Here is a 23,495-nt window from a genome sequence, read left to right on the forward strand (position 1 = left end):
GTGTGCTGTTCGTTCGCTGTATATTTCTCATTCTCTCGCGCTCTCGCTCTATCTTCCACATTCTATATCGGTGTCTTCGAGATGCGTTTGTATAAACGTAAATAAACTCTTTACACTCAATTCACATTTCGTTAAGCTGCTGTGTGTGAATATTTTCTATATCGTTTGTAAATTATTTATTTTTGGTTTTTTTTTTTAAATAAAACATCTTCAATTTTTCGTTGTTCTTATTGGTTTCAATGATTTGAACGTAAATGGTATTCAGTATATAGAGTGTATATGTGTTTTTTTCGGTGCAGTGGTTTCATTTTCTTTTATGTCACTTCTCGTGTCCGGTCAACACACAATATTTCCGAGATAACTTTTTTTTTCTCTTCGTTTTATGTGTGTTTAATTCAACTGTCCAGTTTAATGAATTTTTGAGTGTGGTACAAAGTATATAAAAGTGTTCACAGTTGGTTGTTGTTGTTGTTGTTGTTGTTGTCAAGCATTGCTGAAGCACTTGAACATGGAAATTATTTAAAATGGGATAAAATACATAGAATGTTTTCGTCGGTGCGGTTTAAACTTAAAAGAAGCAATAAACACATGAAAAAATAGTACAAAATTAAAGCATTGACATTTACATTAATTTACATTTTTTATATGTGAGATGAACAACCCGAAGCAATTATATAACTTGTGATACCGAGAATTGTGTGTGTGATGCGTTCTCAACAACAACAGAAAAATTTTCTATTTTGAATCTAATGTAGTGTTTATTGTGAAAGAAAAAAAAAGTATTTAAAAAACGTTTTCTCTTCTTGTTGTTATTTGTTATTTATTTATGTGACCCACAAAAAGGACCAAAACGAATATAAATTTAAATCAAAATCGAAATAATAAAAGAAAAACAAGGAAAAATCGAATCAAACAACCAACCGAGAAATAAAAGTGTCTAAACAAAGCCAACGTTTCTCGATCCCTCTCTCTCTCCCTTGGGATTGCATTCTAAAGTCTCATGACCAGTAAACTGGTTTTCAACAGCGTTACAAGAAAAACTTTCCGGTGTGTATATTGAGATAGATATACAGACCAGCGAACACACGCAGAGAGAGAGAGAGAAAAAAAAAAATAAACGAAGACAAATTATCGGCGTAAGTAATTTTGTGAAGCAAAAAGAGCTCACTCTTTGTCGGTTATGCTGTTATGCGGTAGAGTGAGTGTATGTATGTATTTTGCGAGTGCAAAGAACATCATTCAGATTCATACAAATAATGGAAATTTAACGAAATATCCAACAGCTACACGATAAATTTCTGTCGGTTGCATCCGATTGAAAAGCGTGTAACGTGTCTTGAGAGTGCATATCGAAATTTGAAGAAGAGAAAAATAAACAAAAACCAAAAAAAAAAAAAAATAAACAAAATAAACAAAAAACCATAGCAAAATTGCACCAGCATTTGGTTATTTAATCGTTATTAATTAAAAACGCGACAAAACAGCAACGGACTGTTCTTTTCCATCACACACAACAGCATATTTATTTGGTGTCAAGAGTTAATGACAATCAAATGTGAGTGCTCCGGTTGGTTGTGTGTTGAACAACATCAACGGCAGAAAGAAAAAAATGCATCGGAAAAAATGAGGCGCATATTCAACAGTGCAGGTGTTTGGATTTGTGCAATCAACTGGTATATCAACACACCAACGTAAGTAGACATAGCTGCTGCTATTTGTTTTTTTTTCTCTCTCTCTTTTTCTGTTTTTCCTTCTCTCTGTCTGACTCTGGAAATGCAATGCACCTCTTTGTCATTCAGTTAGTTCATTCTTTGTCCCTCTCCTTGTCTTACTCTGTGTGTACTTGTTGAGTAGAAAAAACATTCTAAAATAACAGCAACAACAATAACAACAACCGTCGTAATGAACAACTAAATGTGAGACCAACGCAACACCGAACATTGTCTGGCAAAGAGGAAGTTTTTTTTTCCTCTCTCTCACTTGAACAACAACGACAGCAACAATGTTGACGACGACACGCTTTGCATTATAACAGAAAAAGTGCAATGACGAAAAATGAATAGCACATCAACTAGACTCTCAATTAGAACGCAAACCGTGTGTGTGTGTGTGTGTGTGTGTGTGTGTGTCTCTCTCTTTTTTTCCAATTTCAAAGTCATCGTATTTTTTTTATTATTTATTGATGCTAAACGGATATACAATTATTCGTATAATTCATGCGTAATGAAATAGAAAAGTAAAATGGTTTAAAATGTTACTTTTCGGCCGTATCACACCGGAAATAAATTTCGAAGCTAAAACCGAAAAAAAGCGAACGAAAGAAAGAAAGAAGAATAGCCGACGAGTAGGTCTACGTGAAATCAAATGATGCATTCTGTCACAAACACATTCATCGTTAAACGTTATGTGAATTGTTAGCACGTGCAGTACAACCGTTAAACAGGAAAAATGAGCGAATGAACAAAACGAACGAGAAAAAAAAATGTTGTGATTTAAGCTCACCTTATGATTGAATTTCGAGAATCAATTTCTAAACATTAATCGACGTCGGTCAAATCAGTCATCGTCTCATAGGCACATTCTTGTGTATATTATTGTCAAACCACTTGAGTTAAGACTCATCGAAGTGATATTTGGGCCTGAGTTGCAAAACACTTTAGATAAGAGGCACACATATCGGTCGGATGGACGACACCCAAAAAAAAAAACAACCTAATCAGAAGCAGAGAGAAACATTGAAAGTTATCGATATGTTTTCAATTGGCATGCTACACTCGAATTTCGAGTCGGTCGTCGTTATTTTCGATTGGTCGGCAAACAAAAACAAAGTTTCTTCGTTTTTCCTCAGCGTGTAATTTGATTTGTAGCAACAAAGTTTTTTGGACCATGGCTTTTCCCGGTACTCAGTCCATCTTTCGCATTTCATGTCGTCTTTTATTCATGTTTTGTTGGTTGTCTTGGCTTTTTCACTCATTCTCTTGGTTTTCAACTTATTCCCACACTCTCTCGCCCCACCTTCTTGCTTTGGACAAGGACTCGGGTCATAAGATACGGATAAACCCATGTAAAGTGAACCGAAAATATGTATCGACAAAATTGGTCGGTTGCTTCTATATCAAATTCTTGTTGTGCGCAAAAAAAAATAAGTTTCACTGAAATGGACTTGTCTTGATTTTCGTCATGATTGTTCACTAATTAGACTTTGATTTGTTTGCCATCAAGTTGGAGCGACGACGGCACGATACCAAGGAATGACAAACTTTGTGCGGAAGAATGATTTCTAAGTCAATTGAATTTTGTGACAGTGAGAGAGGCAGGGAGGGAGAGAGACAAAGAGAGAGAGAGAGAGAGAGATGTTTTCAGCGTTTTCCCCATTGGTTTAACAGTACATTCGCATTTGATTTGGCGCAATATGCTTTTACAACGACGTAGAACCGAAAAACCGTCTGTAATTCGTTTAAATAGTTCGGTGGTGCGTATGCTTCGTACACTTCGTACGCTTCATTTAGTTAGGATTGTTTATTATTGTTCTGATTTCAAAGTGAGTCCCAAGATGTCAATAATAATTTCATTGCATGCAAAAGGAGAAAGAGAGAAAATGAGCGCCGTTTTTATTAGTCGAATATGTGTCAAACACACACACACACACACACATGCATACACACTCTCTGTGTGTGTTGAGGCACCTAATGGCACCCAAATAAAAATCAATATGAAAGCATAGTAAAAAAGACTTTTTTTTACCACCATATGGTAATGTAGTGTTTCATGTGCCAAATGGTAGATCAGGGAGGTTAGCATATCAGATTGAAAGCCCAAATCATTAAACGCAAATGCTTTTGACATGCAGCCAAAGTTTGTGCATTAGCGTGAAGCAAAGAGCCTATATTTCAACATATTACAAAGGATTCTCATCAGATTTCGTCCAACAATGACGACGACGACGGCGGCGACGGCAATGGCAGCAACACAAGCATAACCAACGAATGCAGAAAACAAAAAAAAAATGAAAAAGAAATGTGCTGAGACAACCAACGATCTGCAATATGAAATTTATGGCAAAGTCAAACACATAAGCCGGGAATGGATGAATGGTGCGAACGAACCACATAAAAGCCCAAAGCATACACACACACACACACACACACGTACGAAACGAACGAATAAACAAACACATATCTTGTGCGCCACTCTGGCCTACACACTGGTTGTGCCGTTTCAGTGCCAATGAATCGTTTGTACTATTCAATTTTAAATAGTATGTTAAACATTCGATTTTCTCGTTATGGTTGTTGTTATTATTGCTGCATGGCCAAACACAGAGCCTATTTGAGCGAAACTCTTGCTCATTCAAAAAAACATTGATCGCACAACGAAAACAAACGAGAATCCAATAGCCCAACAGCCCAGCAAATGCATTTCATGTTGGGGCTCAGTGTGTGTGTGTGTGTGCAATGCCTTGCTCATTGATGTTGGAGAGTCAGTTGTTTTAGCACCCAAATGGATGATGCAGTGAGAGCGCACACGAGAGCTTACATTGTGTGCCGATGCAATCATATATTCCCTGCAGTTTGCGAGTTGCATTATTTAATAACTTTTTTTTTTATGGGCGAGCAAAAGAGAGGTAGAACGAGAGAGAGAGAGAGAGAGAGAGAGAGAGAGAGAGAGAGAGAGAGAGAGAGAGAGAACAATGTATGAGTGTGAGAGAGTTTGTGCTGAGTTTATCCCATTCACTATACTGTTTCTGCTGCTGCTGCCTCTTTTTTTCGAGAAAGTCAAAAACGTCTTGCATTTGGACGAAACGAGCAGCAATATATCTCAGACACACACTCAGAACTCAACGAGTGGGACAAAGTATATACCGATATGTGCAGTAAAGCGGCTGGCTCATCGGCTCTTTTCTCTCTATACATGAAGTTAGTATTTTTTTTTATGCTTCTGATAAAGTATTTATACATCGTACATAACCTATGCATGCTGTGTACGATGAACGTTATCCAAGTCACACACTCAGCACACACTCGATTCAGTTTTGTGAGTTGGGAAAACGGCAGCAAGGCAAACGAAAGCACACACACAGTAAAAGCAACAACAATAAAAACCAACAACAAACAACCAAACACGGAGAGCACACGGACTGAACTCTTGTTCGCTCACTCGCTTGCTTGCTCGCTCGTTCGTTCGTTCGTTCATGCACACGTGCAGCGGCACATCGGCTCCCTTTGGCTTGCTATCGCTTTGGAAATTCATTGCGTAGTGAGCACGAGTCTTTGGATGGATGTGTTTGGAATTGAATCTAGCGCGCGAGCGACAGAGAAAATGTGTTGTTTTTGCTGAAACTTTTGTTGTTCGTTTCGTGCCGTAATATTTCTCTCTGTTTCACGAGCCAGTGTTTGCAAATAAATACAAGCAGTTGAAAGTGAAGAATTGTACAAATAACGAGGCGCGCACGATGGTGAAGCGCTCACTATCGAGCTCGAAACATTGGATGATGCCACAGCTATCATCATGCCAAGATTTTAGTTAGAGTTTGAATTTATAACGGTTCAAGCCAAAAAAAAAAACACCGCACCACGTTCAAGTTGATGTTGTTTTTTTTTATTCGGGTTTACTCCATATACGATTTTTAAAAACTGATATTGTGTGTAGCGTGTGTGTAAGCGCGCATTTCTCATTACGCTCGCTCCTTTTGTGCACTTTTGGATAACACGATTTGTTTTTTTTTTCTCTTTCATATTTTAACTTCCTCGAAATAGAAACAGTTTGCCGAGTTATGTGAAAAAAAAACCGTTGAGAATTTGTTTTTTCTCTCGTTTCTGTGTTTCGTCGCTTTTTTTCATTCTAGTTCTTTGTTGTTTGTTTTTTTTTTCGGTGTTTTATTGTCACGCTCACAATATACAACGTAACAACGTGCACTGCAATTCAGAAACGCTAACTTTTTTCGGTCGGTTGATCGACGAAACAACGAAAGCGCCGTTTGTGTGCAAAGTTTCTATGACAATTGGTGATTCAAAAAGAAGATTGAAGAAAGTGTCCAAAGTCGGTGAATGAATAATAACAAGCCGATGAATATTGGTGTGCTCTGCTTCGACGACAACAAAAAGTGAATGTTATCAATGTGCACATGAATTTTTCGAGGAAGAAACAAAGAGACAGTGAATGTGAGATAGAGACAAAAATTTTCACAAAACAAAATAATAATTGATGAATTGCCCTAGAAATTCGCACATATAAATAAATGCACACGATATGATATTTAATGATATGGTGCAGCTGCGCTCATAAATCAAATGATTTATTGATCAAATAAGAAACGGGTACATCCAAATCAACTCTATTTCATATTTAAACTTTGCCTTCGCCGCACAATATTTTGAAACAAAAACAAAAAAGAAGAAAAGTTTGGCTGGTGTTGTGCTGTTTGTTTTTTTTCCCCTGGCTATTTAATTCCAACATTGGATATTAAGTGCAATGGTAAATTCGTAGTGCGGTTGTCGTTGCTGTTCTTATTGGTGGTAAAAATATATGTCAGGAAAATTGTGGATCGCAAACATTTCCACGAAGTGACGAACACAGAGCGAGAGGTGAGACACATACAGACCAAATTCCGTTGTCAAGAATATTTTTTTCAATTTCGAAAAAAGCTCAATAGCTAGAGTAGTTTGTTTTCATTTTGTTCATTTTTTTTCCGGGGCGGTGTGCGAGAAAGAGCAAACGAGCTCAACGAAAAGCAATAAACCGATAAGAGAGAAAATGTCTTTTGCTCGGTTTTTGTGCAACAACAAAAACCAAATAAATGTCATAGTAAATGTCACCCTGATAACGGTCGTGTGTAATCCAAACGTTTCGCTAGAAAAAAACACAAAACATACCGAAGAAAAACCACACGAATTTTTTCTAGCCGTTTGTTTTTAATTTCCTGCGAAAAACGAACGAAATACACACCAAAACACAAGCTGAGAGTAAATTGGAATATAAATAAAACGGTTAAATGTCGCACATGGGCACGGTGGTCACAACCGTCAAGTTGATTAGAACCATAGCCGGAACTGACACGGCTTACAGTGTCACAAACACACACACTCACATATTGAACGAGAGCGATTAAAACAAGATTGCCGTTTATTGGGTGCTCGACCGCTCAGTCGCACGTCACAGATTTTCTGTGTCATAATCGATCAACATGAATAATGTGAAAATTTATAAGCATAGATCAATCATATAGAAGGTTTTCGACGAACACCAAACCGCCGAAAAAAAAGCAACAACGAAAATTAGATGGAGTCAGCAGCCAGAGGCTTATCTCATCAAATTGTGCGTTATGAATTCGCGTCAATGTGCCACCCCGTCACAGTTACAATTTAGTGATTATGTTACTGCTGATGGCGATGCCCTGAAACATACACACACACATACACACAAGCGTAACGTACGGATTTTCCGAATATCTTCCGATCTCACAATTGTGTACACGACATTTTCCCCTCTTTTTCCACCATATATTTCATTATATCGCCAATTCACCATCGCACCATTTCCAGCTGGATCACATCATCGCATGTTAAGAGCGCTTACAAGTGCTTCTCTCTGATGTTGATGCCACCGCCACCGCGGCGATGGCAAACAGCTACACAGTTACAACGACGACGACGACGACGAAGACAATGACGACGATAACAGAGAAAAAAAAGCAACAACAACAACAACACCCGATAAAAACAGACGAAAAATGTTATTGCTATTTTTATGTTGACATCTTCATTTTATTTATTTTCGCTGTTCGGCACTTTGTGAGCACCATCAAATTGTGCGCTAAAATACACTCCACGTACGAGCATTTCCTCGTGATTGCCGATACCGATTGGAATCGGCACCTACACAAAATATAATCTCTCTCTCTCTCTCTCTCCCTCTCGCTCGCTCGCTGTGTAGCTCTCATTCCCTCGTTTTGCTTCCCTCCTTGGCAAATTGTTTGGCCAAACCGACCGACTCTCAATCGCGTAATGATTGTTTTATTTTTATATATTGCCAAATCATTACTAATCTAATTGATAAACAGAAAAATTGAGTTCGGTTTTGCTGCTGCTGCTGTTGCTGGTGTGAGTGAAATTTGTGTGTGTGTCTCTGTGTGTGTGTTGATTTCATTATTAATTGCTTTTATATCACTTTGTGTCTATGCAATCAATTAGGATTCATTCATTAGAGTCTCGGTTGTCGTTTTGGCACTATCTAACGCGCGCGCGTTTCAATGGCTTTTTCGTGTTGTGAACTGCGTCAAAGTCAAATGGCCATACAATAATTGTTCGCTACGGAATGATGAAGTAGTACGCTGCACGACCTCCGAACAATTTGCGCAACGATGACTTGAATGACGGCATATCCGTTCGCAATATCTAATTAATTCCATAGGATCGTGATTTTTTTGTTCTTGTTTCGCTTCTACGATCAAATGGTTGTGCTATCAGTAGACAAAAATAGCCAATCGAAATGTTTCATGTCATTTTATGGATCAAAATAGAACTCTAGAATTGCGATACAAAATGGTAATGTAGCTTACTTCTAGTGGAATTCTTACTTACTTTTGACGGCAGAGATAAAAAAAACTTACTTTTGACTTGGCAAACAAGAGCTATGTATGTTTTGCTCGTTTTGATAAGAAATTTATGTACTGCATGAAAACGGACTATTTCGATAAAATGATATTGCGAAAAACCTATATCGCTGTTTTCACATCATTTTTTTTTCTTCGCTATGCTCAATGTTCTCAAAATTGTCTCCATTACGTTTCCTTTGGCTCATAAAAATGTTGATACGTATTTTAATCTTATGTATTCACGTGTGTGGAACATTTACGAGAAGCTGATGCTGAGAAAAACCAATGATGTTCCGTAGTTGCTGTTCAATTTTCATGAAATGCACTTGACAAAATCCACTTTTTAGTGGGAACATAATATTATATATTGCGCGCGCGAGCAAGTGAGCGACAGCGCTCACTCACATACATGCAAACACACATACACACATACGGGTAAAAATTGATTTCAGGTACTTTAGTGCATCGATTTTCTCTCTGCGCTGATATGCTATTTTCGGTTGAAATGTACATTTTTGTCAACCGAATGCCAACCGAGGGAGAGAGAGAGAGAGAACGTTTTCAGGTCGCAAATATTGCGACAATCTATTATAATAAATGGTTTTGATGAGATGCAAACAAGGAACATGAATTCATAATATTGGATACGCGCCATGCGAGAAAACGACATGAGAGACGATGATCGCAATGCGATGGTGTTTAGCAAAAACATTGTTGTCGTCGTCGTCATAATCGTCACTGAAATTATATTGCGAATTGTTGTTCCCACTTGTCCTTCGTCGATATTATAATTTCCATGCGAAATGCGAGAGCAAAATAAAAATGAAGCGATTTTCAATTTCTATACGTTATTTGAATTTTCGTTGAAAATGAATGAATGGAAACGAGAATGGGAAATTATTCAATTCATTCACTCGCCTCGCAGTTTTCACTCCACAACACACACTTTCAATGTTATACGCGCAACATCGGTGTGCAATCAGCACAAAAACCATGTAGCATTTCATTTCGGATGGATACAAATCGAGAGAGGTGTGTGTTTGTGTGAGTGGATTTAATTTGCCCAGAGATCGTGTGCAATTTCAATGATTTATTTCATGGTACTGAATTATTCGGCCCGAATATAGCCACACGTCATTTGAATTGTACACCCGTTTACATGCGTAATGAATAATTAATATTGCGTTTTTCTTACCTTTCGGCACTCACTCATTGTGTGTGAGTGTATGTGTATTGTGTGCGAAGCGAAATGAAAAAATTTCTCAATTTTTGCTCGTATTTTCCTTTCTCTCTTGTCATTCATCCACCGGCTGACCAAATGAGCGAACGAATGCTACTTTGCACTGCAAACAATGACAAAACTCTCTCACACACACCAAAATTCTAACTTTCATCACCGAGCTTATAACCGCAATCGGTCACCGAGAAGGTGTTTCGGTGTTCTTTCTTCATTCGCCGTGTTGAAGGCAAATATGCGAGCACTTTGAATTTAAAATTAGATTTGATTAGACAGAGGGAGAGAAAACTTTTCTACAACACAAATTGAATTGGACAATTTGTCTCTAATTGCTCGCACCGACCTCATGCTTTCCATTAGACAAATGGCCACATTGGCGAAACGAAAAATTTTCCCTTCTGTTCTTTTTCATCTTTCTCTTCATGTTCATCAAACTTCTGGTTTTTTCTTCTCTAGCAAATTTCCTCCCATTTTTTTTTCGCCAATTTTATCATTTTTCTTTCAATTTTCGCTGCAAATTGTTCATTCAACTTAATTTTTTGCGTTGAAGAAAAAAAAAAGCAGTTTTCCTTCTCGATGACCGACAAAATTGTTGAGGAAAAGATTGGCGATAATTATCGATTGGCTGAAGTGGGAATAAATGTTTACTTCCATCGGAAAGTTATTCGGTTCATTGTTGTTATTTTTTTTTTTGTTGCTCTGCTCGTAACAACATTGCGAAGGAAAGTTACAATCAAATCGACCGAATAACGAAAACCGCTTTCGATTTGAAAATGTGATGAAAAATCCAATCAGAATATAACAATTGAGAAAGTGGCTAAGAAAACCAATAAAAAAAAGTATATATATAATTCAATTCATTGAGGTATGAAAAGGAGAAGACGATATATTTCGCGGGTGCGCGCACGATAAAAATAAAACGAAACGAAATGAAATTCATACACATACACAATTCGTTATTAGTTTTTACTTTTCAGACGCACTTACCTTTTAACATAAATTGAATACTTCTCATTTTTTTCTCTTTCATCATTTCGTCTTTTTTTTTCTCAAAAAGAAAGAAAAAAAAAGCGTACACACAGAGATTTGTTACAACGCGTACAATGTATTATTGCGCGTGGGGCTTGTGGTTGAGGCCGCGCGCTCGTCAGTACATTACACGATGCAGCAATCTCTTCAATCACGTGAAAGAATAGCCGATCAAGTTAAAATTGTTGGTGCGTTTCAATCATTCCATTGTTTTTTTTTCATGTTTTTTTTTTCGTTTCTGTTCATTCTTCTGCTGTTTGTACAATACTTTATGATTTGGTGTGTGTGTGTGTGTGTGTGCAAAATGATGAAGAAGCAGTTAAGAAAAAGAAAGAAAACAAATCCACTCGGAAAATAACCACTCGGAATACATTGTACAAGGGAAATTTGGAAAAAGTACATGCACATTGCACACACACACACAGTGAAGATAAGCGCGAGCGGTAAAGAGTCGAACAACAACATATTCGACACGACGTTTTGGAAATCGATTATCTTGACTCACGTTAAAAGCAGAGAAAAAGTGAAAAAAAAACAGAACGAAAAGAAAAGCACGTCGATATCGAGCTATCCCGTCCGTCAGTCCAAAACAAAACAATAGTGCCAATTGAAGTAAAAATCGTTTTACTCTAGTGACCCTCATTCCTCCGCCGATGACACAAACGGGTTTAACTTGTATTCAAAGTTTACGATTTTCCAACTTTTCAAGACTAAGATGCTACGCTATTCATGGTTGTCAGCTAACAACAGCGCAACACTAAATCCATGCACCACAAAGTTTTATGCACGCCAAAAGCACACACACACACACCGCTTCGAAAACACAGTGACTGAAAAGAGAGTCTGTCTATCAGAAGACTTGAACATTCTCATTTGATAGACACTGTCTATCACGATTTGCTATTTTGCATATATCCAATTATTCTCTCATCTTCTTGAATTATAAGACAGAATGAAAGTTTTCTTGCAGCAGCAACAACATTGGAAAACTTTTCTGTACCAAAATTCGCTTTTGCATGGAAATAATAATTTTCTCACCCATTTTCGTAACAAACTTCAATCATTTTTCTCTCCATCTTTCTTTCCACAATCTAATTAGGATAATAATTTAATCGATTTGACTGTGTTTTTCTTCTTTCATTCTTATAGATGCGGTTGCAATGGAGTCAAATGGTAAAGTGCGTCACCTCAATTAAAATGCACCACTATCAATTTGGCAGAAAAACAACGTAGACAACTTCAAGACTGGAATCCATCGCTTTAAAACAAAGAAACAAACTGAAAAGAAAATCAAAAACTTAATCAAAAACTAAACTAACAATCAAACAAACAAACAAAAACCGGGACGGGGTATATTCCATTCATTTAAGAAAAGGGTAAACACAAAAGCAGTCATCACGGCGAAACATTACATGAAAATGGATCACTCGGATTTGGTGGCCGAGATGGCACAGGTGGAGCATCTATCAACACAGGATCGCTTGCACCTGGCTCGAATGTAATTACTAAGCAGCATTTTTTATTTGCATTTTATTACCATTCCGACCTGATTTTCGAGTTTTTAATTTTGATTTCGTTTTTTTTTTCTGTTTCAATTTTAGACGCCGCGCACATCAGCTCAAAGTGGCGAAACAACGGGAAAAAGAATGGCTCAAACAGCAGGCACGTCGCGATCGTAGTGGCAATAATGTAAATATAAAAAAGCGTCGACACATTTCATTTGAAAATAGTGTGGTGGTATTAGAGGCGGCCGCTCGCAATGATATCGAAGAAGTGGGCCGATTTCTGGAGCAAGGAGTATCGGCTGATGTCACCAATTGTGATGGTTTGACACCGTTACACCAATGTTGCATTGATAACAATGCCGATATGCTGCGACTGTTGCTGGACTATGGTGCAAATGTGAATGCACAGGATAGCGAGAAATGGACACCGTTACATGCAGCCGCAACATGCGGTCATTTATATCTCGTTAAATTGTTGATTAGTCGTGGCGCCAATTTGTTGGCCGTCAACGTTGATGGGAATATGCCATACGATTTGTGCGATGACGAAGAAACGCTGGACTGTATTGAGGCGGAAATGTCGAGGCGCGGCATCACACAAGAACTGATTGATGAGACACGAGCATCCACCGAAAATCAAATGCTTAACGATTTACAGGTCATTGTGGACAATGGTGGCGACATTGATTGTCTTGACAAACAGGGTGCAACACCTGTGAGTTATGGTTTTCTTCGATTTTCTTTTTTGCTCTACACACCGATAAAGAAACTCTCATGTAACAATGAGCTTGAAGTTTCGGCTAAAACACGATAATTGGACAAATTTGTTGAATCCGTGTTCAAGTCGACACACTGTACACTCATTTTTACACTCAACCATTTCTGCTTGAATTCTAACGGAATTTTAACCATTTTTACACAGTTACATGTCGCATCCGCAAACGGATATTCTAAAGTCGTTGAATTCCTATTAGAAAACCATGCGGCAAGCGATGCTGTTGACAAAGATCTATGGACACCGGCGCATGCAGCTGCCTGTTGGGGTCACGTATGTATCTCTTCTGTTTTCACGTGTTTTTTTTTCTTCCTTTTTTTCGGTTCAACCAATTAGTGACGTTTGAAAACCGAAACACGATTTGTGTTGCATTCCAAATGAACACCGAATTGAATGGAAAGAATCTCATTTTAAAAAAAGTGTAATTTTAATAGGATGAACGAGAAAAGTGTCTTTGATTCTTTTTCTTTGTGTACCTCCCTCGTTTTAGATGGAAATTCTCGAAATGCTTGCGATGAGTGGCGCCGATCTAAATGCAAAGAATAAAAACGATGAAACGCCTTCCGGTAAATGCACCACACTGTCTCTCTTTATTTATCTCTATTTTGAACATTCCGTACATTTCATTGCGACAATTTTAATTGTAACATTGATAACTTGGCATCTAATACGATTTACTAATGACGGTTCTAACCATCCATCGATGAAAAGTGCTCATTAAACTGTAAACTATATCTCTCTCTTTCTCTCTTTCTCTCTCTCTCAAATTCCCCCTTTGCGTGCCGTCATTCTGGGTTTTCCCGGAGTAGATATTTGTGAAGATGCTGAAATTCGGGAGCGTATCGAACAATTGAAGTCAGAACAGGAAAGTAAACGTTTGGCAGAAGCACAACGACGACGAGTTCGTCGATCGCAAAGCAACAACACAAGGTATGTGCCATTTATTATACACATAATCGAGATTAAAAACATAATCTCATTCGTCTAATAGAATAATGGAATTAATTAAATGTATCTCTCGATTTGAATAAAAATGTCAATTAAATTGATCATAAAACCAAAGCGACAAAACTGATTTTCATCATTTTATTACATTTTCTTCCTATTCTGTCGGTTCGTTTTCAATGCCACCACATTGCTATGGTACAGAGCGCAATCGGTGCGTCGAACATCGTTGCGAGACAAAACACTAACGACGAAGAAGGATGCAGTAGAAGAAACACGGCTACGACTCAGAGCCCAAGAGGTAAGTTAATGCTCATTCTACGTCTACTTTCATCTGAATATATCATCGATAAAAAAAGTGCAAAAAAAATTTAAATTTGATGATGATTTTTATTTGCCAAATGTCTAAATATTATGTACGCAATTGAGAACATGAAATGCAACATGCTTTTCGATGGTTTTCACATTTTCCAATAAAAACCAATTCAAACCAAGTGACTGCGAACGCACAACCGATTTTTCCAATGCAAACAGCAGTATTGCAATAAAATCCAAGCAGTAAACCAGCGTCAGCACTTCGATCGTCGAAGAGAGCAGCATTGTAGACATTGAAAATGATGATTGCCATAAAATACAAACACGCGCGCGCGCATTATGGTTTGCCTTTTTCTTTCTTTTCGGCTTTCTTGTGCGTATTTCAAGCGCAAAACATTGAAAGCAACTCGTTCGTTGTTCGAGCCTCAAGGAAATAATACGCGTAAAACCGCGGAATAGAAGCGAATAACCGAAAATTTTGCGGGCGGTTGCGTTTGACTTTGGGCGGTGGTGGTGCGGTGAAACGGAGCCATACACACTAAAGGCGGTGGTGATGGTGGCGGCGATGGCGACGGTGGAGGTACTACTCTTGTTTACCGCTATTGCTCGCATATAGAAGAGTACACCATATGCGAAAACGACTCAAACTCAAATTCGACTTGTCGATGGCGTTGTTTCAGTAGCAGATTTTACTAATTGTTGCTCTTTTGTTGCGTGTTTTGTTTGATACGTTTCGTTTGCTCGATCCAATCATATTAGAAACAGAAAAGAGTAGAAAAAACCACATACACAAACAACGCACTACACACTGGAGTGAATGTGGTGTATGCAAGGGCTTTCGCAAAATGCATTGCAATGGAAATAACCAGACGTAGTGGTTTTTATTTTCGTGTTTTTCATTCGTTGGTTTATTCGTTTGGTTCGTTCATCACAAAACGAATTTGTTGTTTATTTTTTTTCATGAAAAATTATAGATCGTTAATTAGTCTATTTTTAGTTTGCAAGCTAGAAAGACCGCTCTTCTAGACCAAGTCTTACGTGTGCACCTCACAAGTGAAGAAATAAGAAGAAAAACGAACATCGCTGAAGAAAAACCTCAGTGTTGTTTGGTTTTGTTGATAAATTTACAGGGTTTTTCGTTCAATTATTATTTTATGTGTGTGTCTGTCTGTCTGTGTGAGGATAGAAAAAAAAAGACCGTCGTCAATTTGTTGTCCATTTAAGTTACGCCAAGTGGAATTTATTTGGTCATTTTGAAACAAACACAGTGTGCCATCATCAAATAAAGATAGAGAGAAAATATGAAAAACGAAAACTTTAGATAAAAGTTTTTTAATGTTGGCTACGACGACGACGACATCGGCAAGAACCAACAGCTCGTTTCAAGTGGAATTCCGTCGTGCCTTTTTCAACATACAAAGTAAAAACTAAACGTTTTCATCGTTCGTCTTCCGTCGACTCAAAGCGGGAGACAGGGGAAAAAACTAATTTTTAACCCCTTTTTAATATAGTTTTGAGAGTGTATAAGAGGAAACTTGGAAAATCTCAGTCGAATCGCTCGTAATTTCGGTTTTGCACATCTCAATGCACTAGCACGACAAACTTTTTGATTTGAACAACAACAAAAAAACACCCAAAACATAGTGAAAATGTGTTAGACAAGCCATTTGCTAGCATCAAAAAGTTTTTAATGGTTATTAAAGTTTGCGGCAAAAGCGCCTGCTGCACTCACTGCCAAATTGTGCATATGTGCATGTGTGAATTGAATTTAATTGGATAATGTGCGTAGCGAGAGAGTGCGCGCACGCCTCCCCGCTGAGCAGAGAATGAAATATGAGTGAAACACGCGCGTACAGAACAATTGCTGTTAATCGCATCATAAACGTTGTACGCACTTGTTAAGTGATAAATGCGGCAGTCAAACTTTCGAAAAAAGAAATCAACGCCACTGTTGCTGCTGCTGCTGCTGCTGCGGTTTTGATGCCATCGAAATAACTAAACGGGCGGTGAACGCAAATTGCTTTTGCTGTGATTCAACAAACAAATCTTTTAGTGAAGAAAATTGCAAGCAAAACAACAACAAAAACTTTTAGCCGTCAAAGTGATTAAGTTCGGTGTGCATGCGCAATTGCAAATTTTTTGATTGGCGTTTAAAAAACGATCAATGTTAAAAGCTTCCGGTAGCCAGAGTGGCTTATCATGTAAATGAATTTCGTACAAAACGAACAAAAAAAAAAGTTTGTATCAACAGACACACACACAGCCAATTATGAGCAATAACAAATTCGAATTTAGTTAAAAACCCACCAAACCGTTTCTTCAGCCCTATTAAATGCACTGCAATTAAATGCTTGCTGCATTGGACGGTTTTGTATGTGCACCCATCAATTGGACGGTTTTGTATGTGCGTGGAAAAGCTGCCGATTTGCAATTTTTTGTGTGAGTGTGTGTGTGTGTGTGTGGCATTGCGTATTGTGAGTGTCTTGATTTTCAAAGGAGGTAATGAGTTTTTCCGGAATTCAACAGTCAGCAATTCGCTCAATTAACCAAACAATTCAATTATGTATTGAGTATTTTCGGACGTTTGTTAAGTGTGTTTGCAAGTGATTTTTATTAGTTTTGTTTTTTTCTCTCTGTAATTTTTAGTTCAAATCGATTATTTGTGAACAAAGACTAATATGTATGTATGACACATATACCACGGTCGAAAGATACTAAATCGAGTCAAAGCGAATTATTGTTTTTTTTTTATTTGTTTCGGTAACAGCTCTAAATACACACGCACATAATTCTAAACGAACAAATAGATTAATTTCGTGTGTTATAATTGGGTGGCATTTCAAATTAAACGAACAAACGACTGGAAAAAAAACACACAGCAGCAATAATGCGGTGGTTTTTCGACTTAAATCGCTATAATGATGGCGATTCGGATATCATTGGTTTGACCTACAAGGTAAATAGCATCAAAATACACCAAAACAAAACACATAAGAAAAGTATACACAGAGAGAAAAAAAAAATAGCGAAAAAAAATGCGTTTTCTTAACGGTAGCGGAAAACGATAATCGAGTGTTTTCGAAATGAAAATGAAGGAGAAGACCGACCAAGCGTGTCGTTGAACGCATTTAACTTAAACGAAATGAGTACATTTTTGACACGTGATCATGTCTGGCTATTGGCAAATCACTTGATTTTCAACTTACTTTCGCATCCGTACATGCGCACACGCGCGCGCATGCCGCTCACTTTATTGATTTGATATTAATTAGTGTGTTTTATTGTTTTCAAGATTTCGAAAGAAAAAAATTCGAGCAAATTTCAAGTGCGCAAATTGAAAAATGTTTTATTTTTTTATTTTATTCCAAGGGCTATACGGCACCAGCAGACAATGTATCCAGTACTGAACCAAATTCCATTTCCTCGGCAGTTGATCAACCGGATTCCGTCAATTCGGGCAATCGTCTGTCAACCAGCACCAAGCATCACAGTCATAACAAGTAAATAAAGTCGCTGCCCCAAAAAAACATTTCACTCTGAATTTTCATCAACAAATTCTTAACTTTTTTGTTTGTTCATTTTCTTTTTATGTTTTCGTTTCGGTATTTCTGCTTCTTTTCGGTTCTCATCTCTTTGTCTAATTCGCCCATTATTCCGCTTGATGGAACAACAGCAATAACAATAGCACCAGTAGTAACATAAATAACAGCTACAATAATAATAATAATAATTTAAACCGAAATAATAAAACGGCGTTAATCAGCAATGCTTCGTACAATACAGGTAATTTTTTCTTTCATTCCTTTCATTTTTGGCATTAAATTATCAGCCTGACATATTGTGACACCCGTAAAAAAAAATTGTTGGCTTTGCGGGTGGATTGACATGAATCGAAACCATGTTAAATTTTGACATCTTGATTCCTATTACAAATTTTCGTTTTCTCTGTCGATTTCTCTCTTCCCAAACAACGTAAAACAGTGCACAATTCAACGTCATCGTTAAGCTCACAGAGATCCGCAGCAAAAACGAATAATTCCCATTATGACAGCAATGTTGCCTATAGCACCAATACACCGATGGCCGGATTGACGACAACAACGACAACAGCATCATCATCACCACCATCATCCTATGAAAATGGTAGCGGTGTGCCGATGCGAAAATCACCCGAAGGAAAAGATAATGATTCATTTCGACTGGAAGATAATAAGCCATCGGCTAAAGATGCACAATCCAAATATCATGACCCGAACAACAAACTGATTGACCAACACCAAAGAATTGGTAACGATATTTCTACCGAGATTTTTTCTGCTTCTAATGATAATGGCAAAATTAATGTTCAAGTCACCGTACTTGTTGGTGAGTTTTCTCTCTTATCATTTCAGTTTCGTTTTCCGTTTTCCGTTCTTCTCGCTTGAGTTGACGTCTTGGTTCTTCTTCTTATTTTCTGTTTTTTTGTTTGTTTGTTTGTTTTTGCGTTCGGTTATGATTTCCCTTATTTTGTTACGTTGTTTTGTTTTGTTTCAGTTTTTTATGTCACTTTTTGGTTATTCTTAATTGCACACACAGCTCACAAAATGCCACCAATGGGATTGAGAGAAAGAGAGTTTTTGACACATATTTCCATTTTTGAGCAACATTTTCCATTTTCCCCCATCGCAACATTTGCATCTAATTTTCCGGTTTACTTCAATCTGATTATTACACAGAAAATCCATTCCGTTTCTATGCTGATGCTATTTGTTATCACCAATTCTAATTTTCGACACTTTTTCCCATTCTTAGTTTGAATTAATTCAACGATTGTTAATATTATTTTGTATGTTTTTGTGTTTATTTCTATTCTTGACATTTTTGAAGTTAAAAAAAAACTCGCCTTTTGGTGACTTTGGCCGACAATGCCAATTCGCGGTATAGCACCGACGATAGAATAATTTGAGAACGAGCGCTGCGAAATCTTTTATTTGCAAACATTTACAACCAAATCGATTGCAATCCGTTGATTTCATGCAGTTGCTCTTTAAGCATAAACTAAATTTTGTAACTTAAGATAACCAATTGGTACCTATATATTTGTTTTTACCATTTTAAATTCTTATCGTGTAATTGCTGTCTCTTTTTTTCTTTCATGTAAAACAAAAAACATTTATCACACACACAAACACACACACACACTTACCTATAATCACCAACCAAAAACCAATCACCACTTGAAATTGTTGTGTATCCATACAAAACTGTAAATGCATGCACGTGTGCACATCATGTCAATGGGTCGAAAATCATAATGCGTGTGTGTGTATGTAAATATGTGGGATTCACTCCCTCCTGGGTTCGTTATGTGTTCGATGCAAAAACCAAAACCAAAAAAAACCCTTCAAACTATAGACACTCATAATGTAGATCAATCGCACGCAGGAACCACATTGGCCAATTTGAAAAAGCAACGAGCACAGTCACGCAACAGCGCCGTTTCCGAGAATGGTTCATTAATTGCAACGCCTAGCATAACAACGGCAACGAACAGCATGTGCAACACGGGCAACAGTTTGGCACGTAATAGTTTGGGTCCATCAATGGAAATGTCATTTTTGTCCACATCAACGAATGATTTAATGCACGATGATACGGCGCCCACCGTGGTGAAATTCAGTGGTGTCACCAGTGATGTAGTCAGCGATAGTACACGATCAAGGCGATGCTGTATTGTTATGTAAATCGACAGTCTTGTGTTTCGGCTACACACCAAAAGAAAGAAGAAGAAGAAGAAGAAAAAAAACCGAGCTCCATATGCCTCTTCAACCCATCAGGAGCCTGAACCATTTTTATTGTTGTAACACTTTGACAACAACAATCCATCATTGATAAAATATATACTCAACAAATTAGCTCTAGTGCCCAAGTGTTCACTTACTAAAACAACAATTTCAAACAACAACAAAAACTCGTCACCTAACTCGGCTGCATTCCAATATGCAAACAACAAATCAAAAATTAACCAATCAAAAAAAAAAAAAACAAAACAAAAATTGAAGAACTGTTTCGATGCACAAAAATTTCGAATGCAAATCTACTGTGATCAATGCCGACGGCAACAAAAAAAGAGTTAGATATTTGACCGTGTTTTTTGTGTCTCATCTTCGTTTTTTTTTTCGAATCCAAAATATTATATATATATATACATATTCAGATATTTAGTCAAAATCGATTTCTAGAACGCACATTCATTCCATTTTGGACATATTTCGTATCGCACCTTAGGTCGGATTCCCAAGAAGAAAAAAATGATAAAAAAAACATAACAAAAAGTATTCCATATATGGCAAAGAAAGACCATTTATCGCACTTTATCTTCGTTACAACAGAAAAATTGTTTTTTTTTCGCTTCGTGCGTTAAGTATTTGTGAAGAGTATTATTATCGTTAAATAAGCATCTGAAGAAAAAAATTGTATTTATTTTTCTATTCATTCGATGATTAAGCAAAACAAAAAAAAGTGGCAGAATGAAAAGATTTGAGTTGAGGCTAAAGTTGAATTCGATTCGCCAAAATATCCTTTTCATATATTGAAATTAAAAATGTCATTTATGCTTCAATCACTCCAATGCGCGGTCGGTGCAGACCCACATCACAATTTAGTGTTATGTTAAAGATTTAACGAACGAAGTTACAAAATATGCATATAAAAGATTTTGTTCACACACAAAAACCCAGCAGAAAAAAGAAGTAGAAGAGAAAAAAATGAAAATGATTATTAAAGTATAAGCAATAAATTGTGATTGTGTAAAACAATTCTAGTTTTACTATTTCCGTCCCTATCATTCGTTTATATGTTTCGTTCATGCATTATTGTAAAAGAGTGAGAGTGAACGATGCGAGATGAGATAAGATATGGAAGGCGTTCTTAAGCGTATAGAGTGAACGGTTTGTTTTGAAAATGAAATCACCCAACTCAAGTTCATATTTATTATTATAATAACCATTGTTCCAGACCATAAACATATCAACCGGCGGCTGCCCCGTCGAAAAACGTACCCACACACACATATATATATATATATATTCCAAGCGTCTGCTTCTTTTAGTTGAATATTTCAAAAAGCGTCTTTTTTTTTTGGTTAAATAACCCAAAGTGCTTTTTTATTGTTTGGGCCAAAATTGGCATCAAATCATTCATCATTTCAATGATAATACGCGCAATAACCATGATTAAACAGCCACACATCCATCGACCGAAGCAATAGCCACGCATCCATCGAACGAAATAATCGCGTAATATGTGTATGCGGTTTTTGTAGTGGAGCAAATTTAGTGCATGACGCGCCCAAAATTCCTAACGATACATCACTTAATCAATTTTTCGCTTCGTCAAACAATTCAAGACAAATGACCACTTGATTATAATTTATCTTCATTGAAAGAGAAGAAAAAAGAACGAGAAAAGAACATAAACTCAAATACATTCCTGTTAAAACTAATCCTGTGTAGATAATCAAGGGAACATGCAAAATCATTATAACATAGCAAATATTTAGATACGAGAGGAAAAGAACAGACAGAATAAAATATGAAAATAAACCCTAAAGACAACACATATGAGATATGATACATTCATTGTTAAGTTAGCTAGGAGAACAGTTATGTGAAATAACAGAAAATCAAAAAAATAAACAAACAAATTGTATAAATTTCAACTAAACTGGTAAATAAAGGATTAAAATATTGAAATTGTTGATGGGTTTGCTTCGCTTTCATTTATCTTTATCCGCTTAGGTTCATTTAAAAGGGTTATATTTTAAAGGTAAACATTTTCTTTTGAACGGTTTGTATAAAACTAATGGAATTTTCGTCGATTTTCTTTCAGATATAGCGCTAACGCTATTGCATAAGCTGTTGGCTTTTCAGTCTGTTCGAATTATGTTATCAAGGTTTGATTTCCGCTAAATTTTTAAAACAAAAACATATTTTAACGATGTATGTGAATGCTAATACAAATTGTATATTATACAAATATTGTTTCACTGGAATTTCCATTCCCAATTGCCACTGTCACTGGTCACTGCGATATATCCATTTACATTGGCACTCGTACTGCTGATGTTTAAGTGATGTGAAATTTGATCGTGATTGTATCCGCTGCTCGTATTCTATTTTCTTTTTACAGAGCATGTGATATCTTTATCTATTTTCATTGCCATTGGGTATGTATAGCTACTTGAGACAGACCGTTGCTGACTCATTTCTGCGCTAAAGTTTGTTCGCCGCCGATAGCTGAAAGCTGCTCATTCGATGAAATAGACTTTCGTCGATTCGATTAAATCGGTTTGGTATCGATTTCAAGAAATTGGATTGAAATCGGCAGCGCGTACACGAGTAAATTTCGCTTGAAGCATTTAAAACAGGTGTTATTGATAACATCGCAGTACAGAAGGAGGTTGAAAATGATGCAACCCATGACTTGAGCCAATTTTCAATTCCATGGCATTGGTTATCTTCAGTTCAAAATTCCGTGCTGAACTTTGTGTATTTTTCTGTACTTTCCCCAGGTGTATACCGTCATTTTGTTTACATTACAGCAAAGTCGGTGCCTTGTTATGTAAACATACAATATTGACACGTGAAATCAGTTATTTAGTTGAGAGGTTGAAACAATGAATTAATCATCGTGCTAATCAAATAATAATCGCGTGCCGCACAGCAAAATGAAATGGATTGAAATGAAATGAACACATCACGAACGCGGGAACAAGCATTTTATTTCAATCGATATACATAGCCGATTGTGTTGGCCGTCGTTCCATCATTCCAACGTAAATTCAATTACATCACGATTAATATATGCATTTTCAATGGCTATTCAGTGCAAAAAGGAAATGTACAGAATGAAATATTCGACGAAAATGGACACAGTTTTGTGTTTTTGTTGCTGCTGCTGATGGTAAGCGAACAGAAAAATCACAATTGAAATGAGTGCAGAGCATCAATAAAGCAAGAAGGATGTTTCGACGGGGGCATTTTAAAAATGCATACTGTTTGATATCTCTCCCACGCGCTTCCTCTCTCTCTCTCTCTCTCTATCTTTCTCTTTCTC

At 37.0% G+C, this 23,495-nt stretch overlaps 1 protein-coding gene across 11 annotated transcripts; it reads left to right on the forward strand.

The window, feature by feature from the left end:
• The first annotated feature begins 10 nt into the window (after window positions 1-10).
• On the forward strand, window positions 11-22,132 carry LOC129574548 (protein phosphatase 1 regulatory subunit 16A). Of its 11 annotated transcripts, XM_055456670.1 has the most exons (12): window positions 33-141; window positions 844-1,691; window positions 12,009-12,357; window positions 12,461-13,079; window positions 13,287-13,412; window positions 13,630-13,705; window positions 13,949-14,069; window positions 14,289-14,385; window positions 17,769-17,899; window positions 18,073-18,182; window positions 18,381-18,764; window positions 19,794-22,132. In XM_055456670.1, the coding sequence occupies exons 3-12, from the start codon at window positions 12,272-12,274 to the stop codon at window positions 20,120-20,122; spliced, it is 2,079 nt and encodes a 692-aa protein (XP_055312645.1). In that variant the 5' UTR covers window positions 33-141; window positions 844-1,691; window positions 12,009-12,271; the 3' UTR covers window positions 20,123-22,132. The 11 variants fall into 11 exon arrangements, with proteins under 11 accessions (XP_055312651.1, XP_055312653.1, XP_055312655.1 ...); XM_055456676.1 differs by having other exon boundaries at window positions 11-1,691; window positions 19,824-22,132; XM_055456678.1 differs by having other exon boundaries at window positions 11-1,691; window positions 18,381-18,686.
• The last annotated feature ends 1,363 nt before the right edge of the window (window positions 22,133-23,495 follow it).

The sequence above is a fragment of the Sitodiplosis mosellana genome, unplaced genomic scaffold, assembly GCF_009176505.1.
Source record: "Sitodiplosis mosellana isolate CC-2019 unplaced genomic scaffold, AAFC_SMos_1.0 Smas_scaffold_6165, whole genome shotgun sequence".
Classification (NCBI taxonomy): domain Eukaryota; kingdom Metazoa; phylum Arthropoda; class Insecta; order Diptera; family Cecidomyiidae; genus Sitodiplosis; species Sitodiplosis mosellana.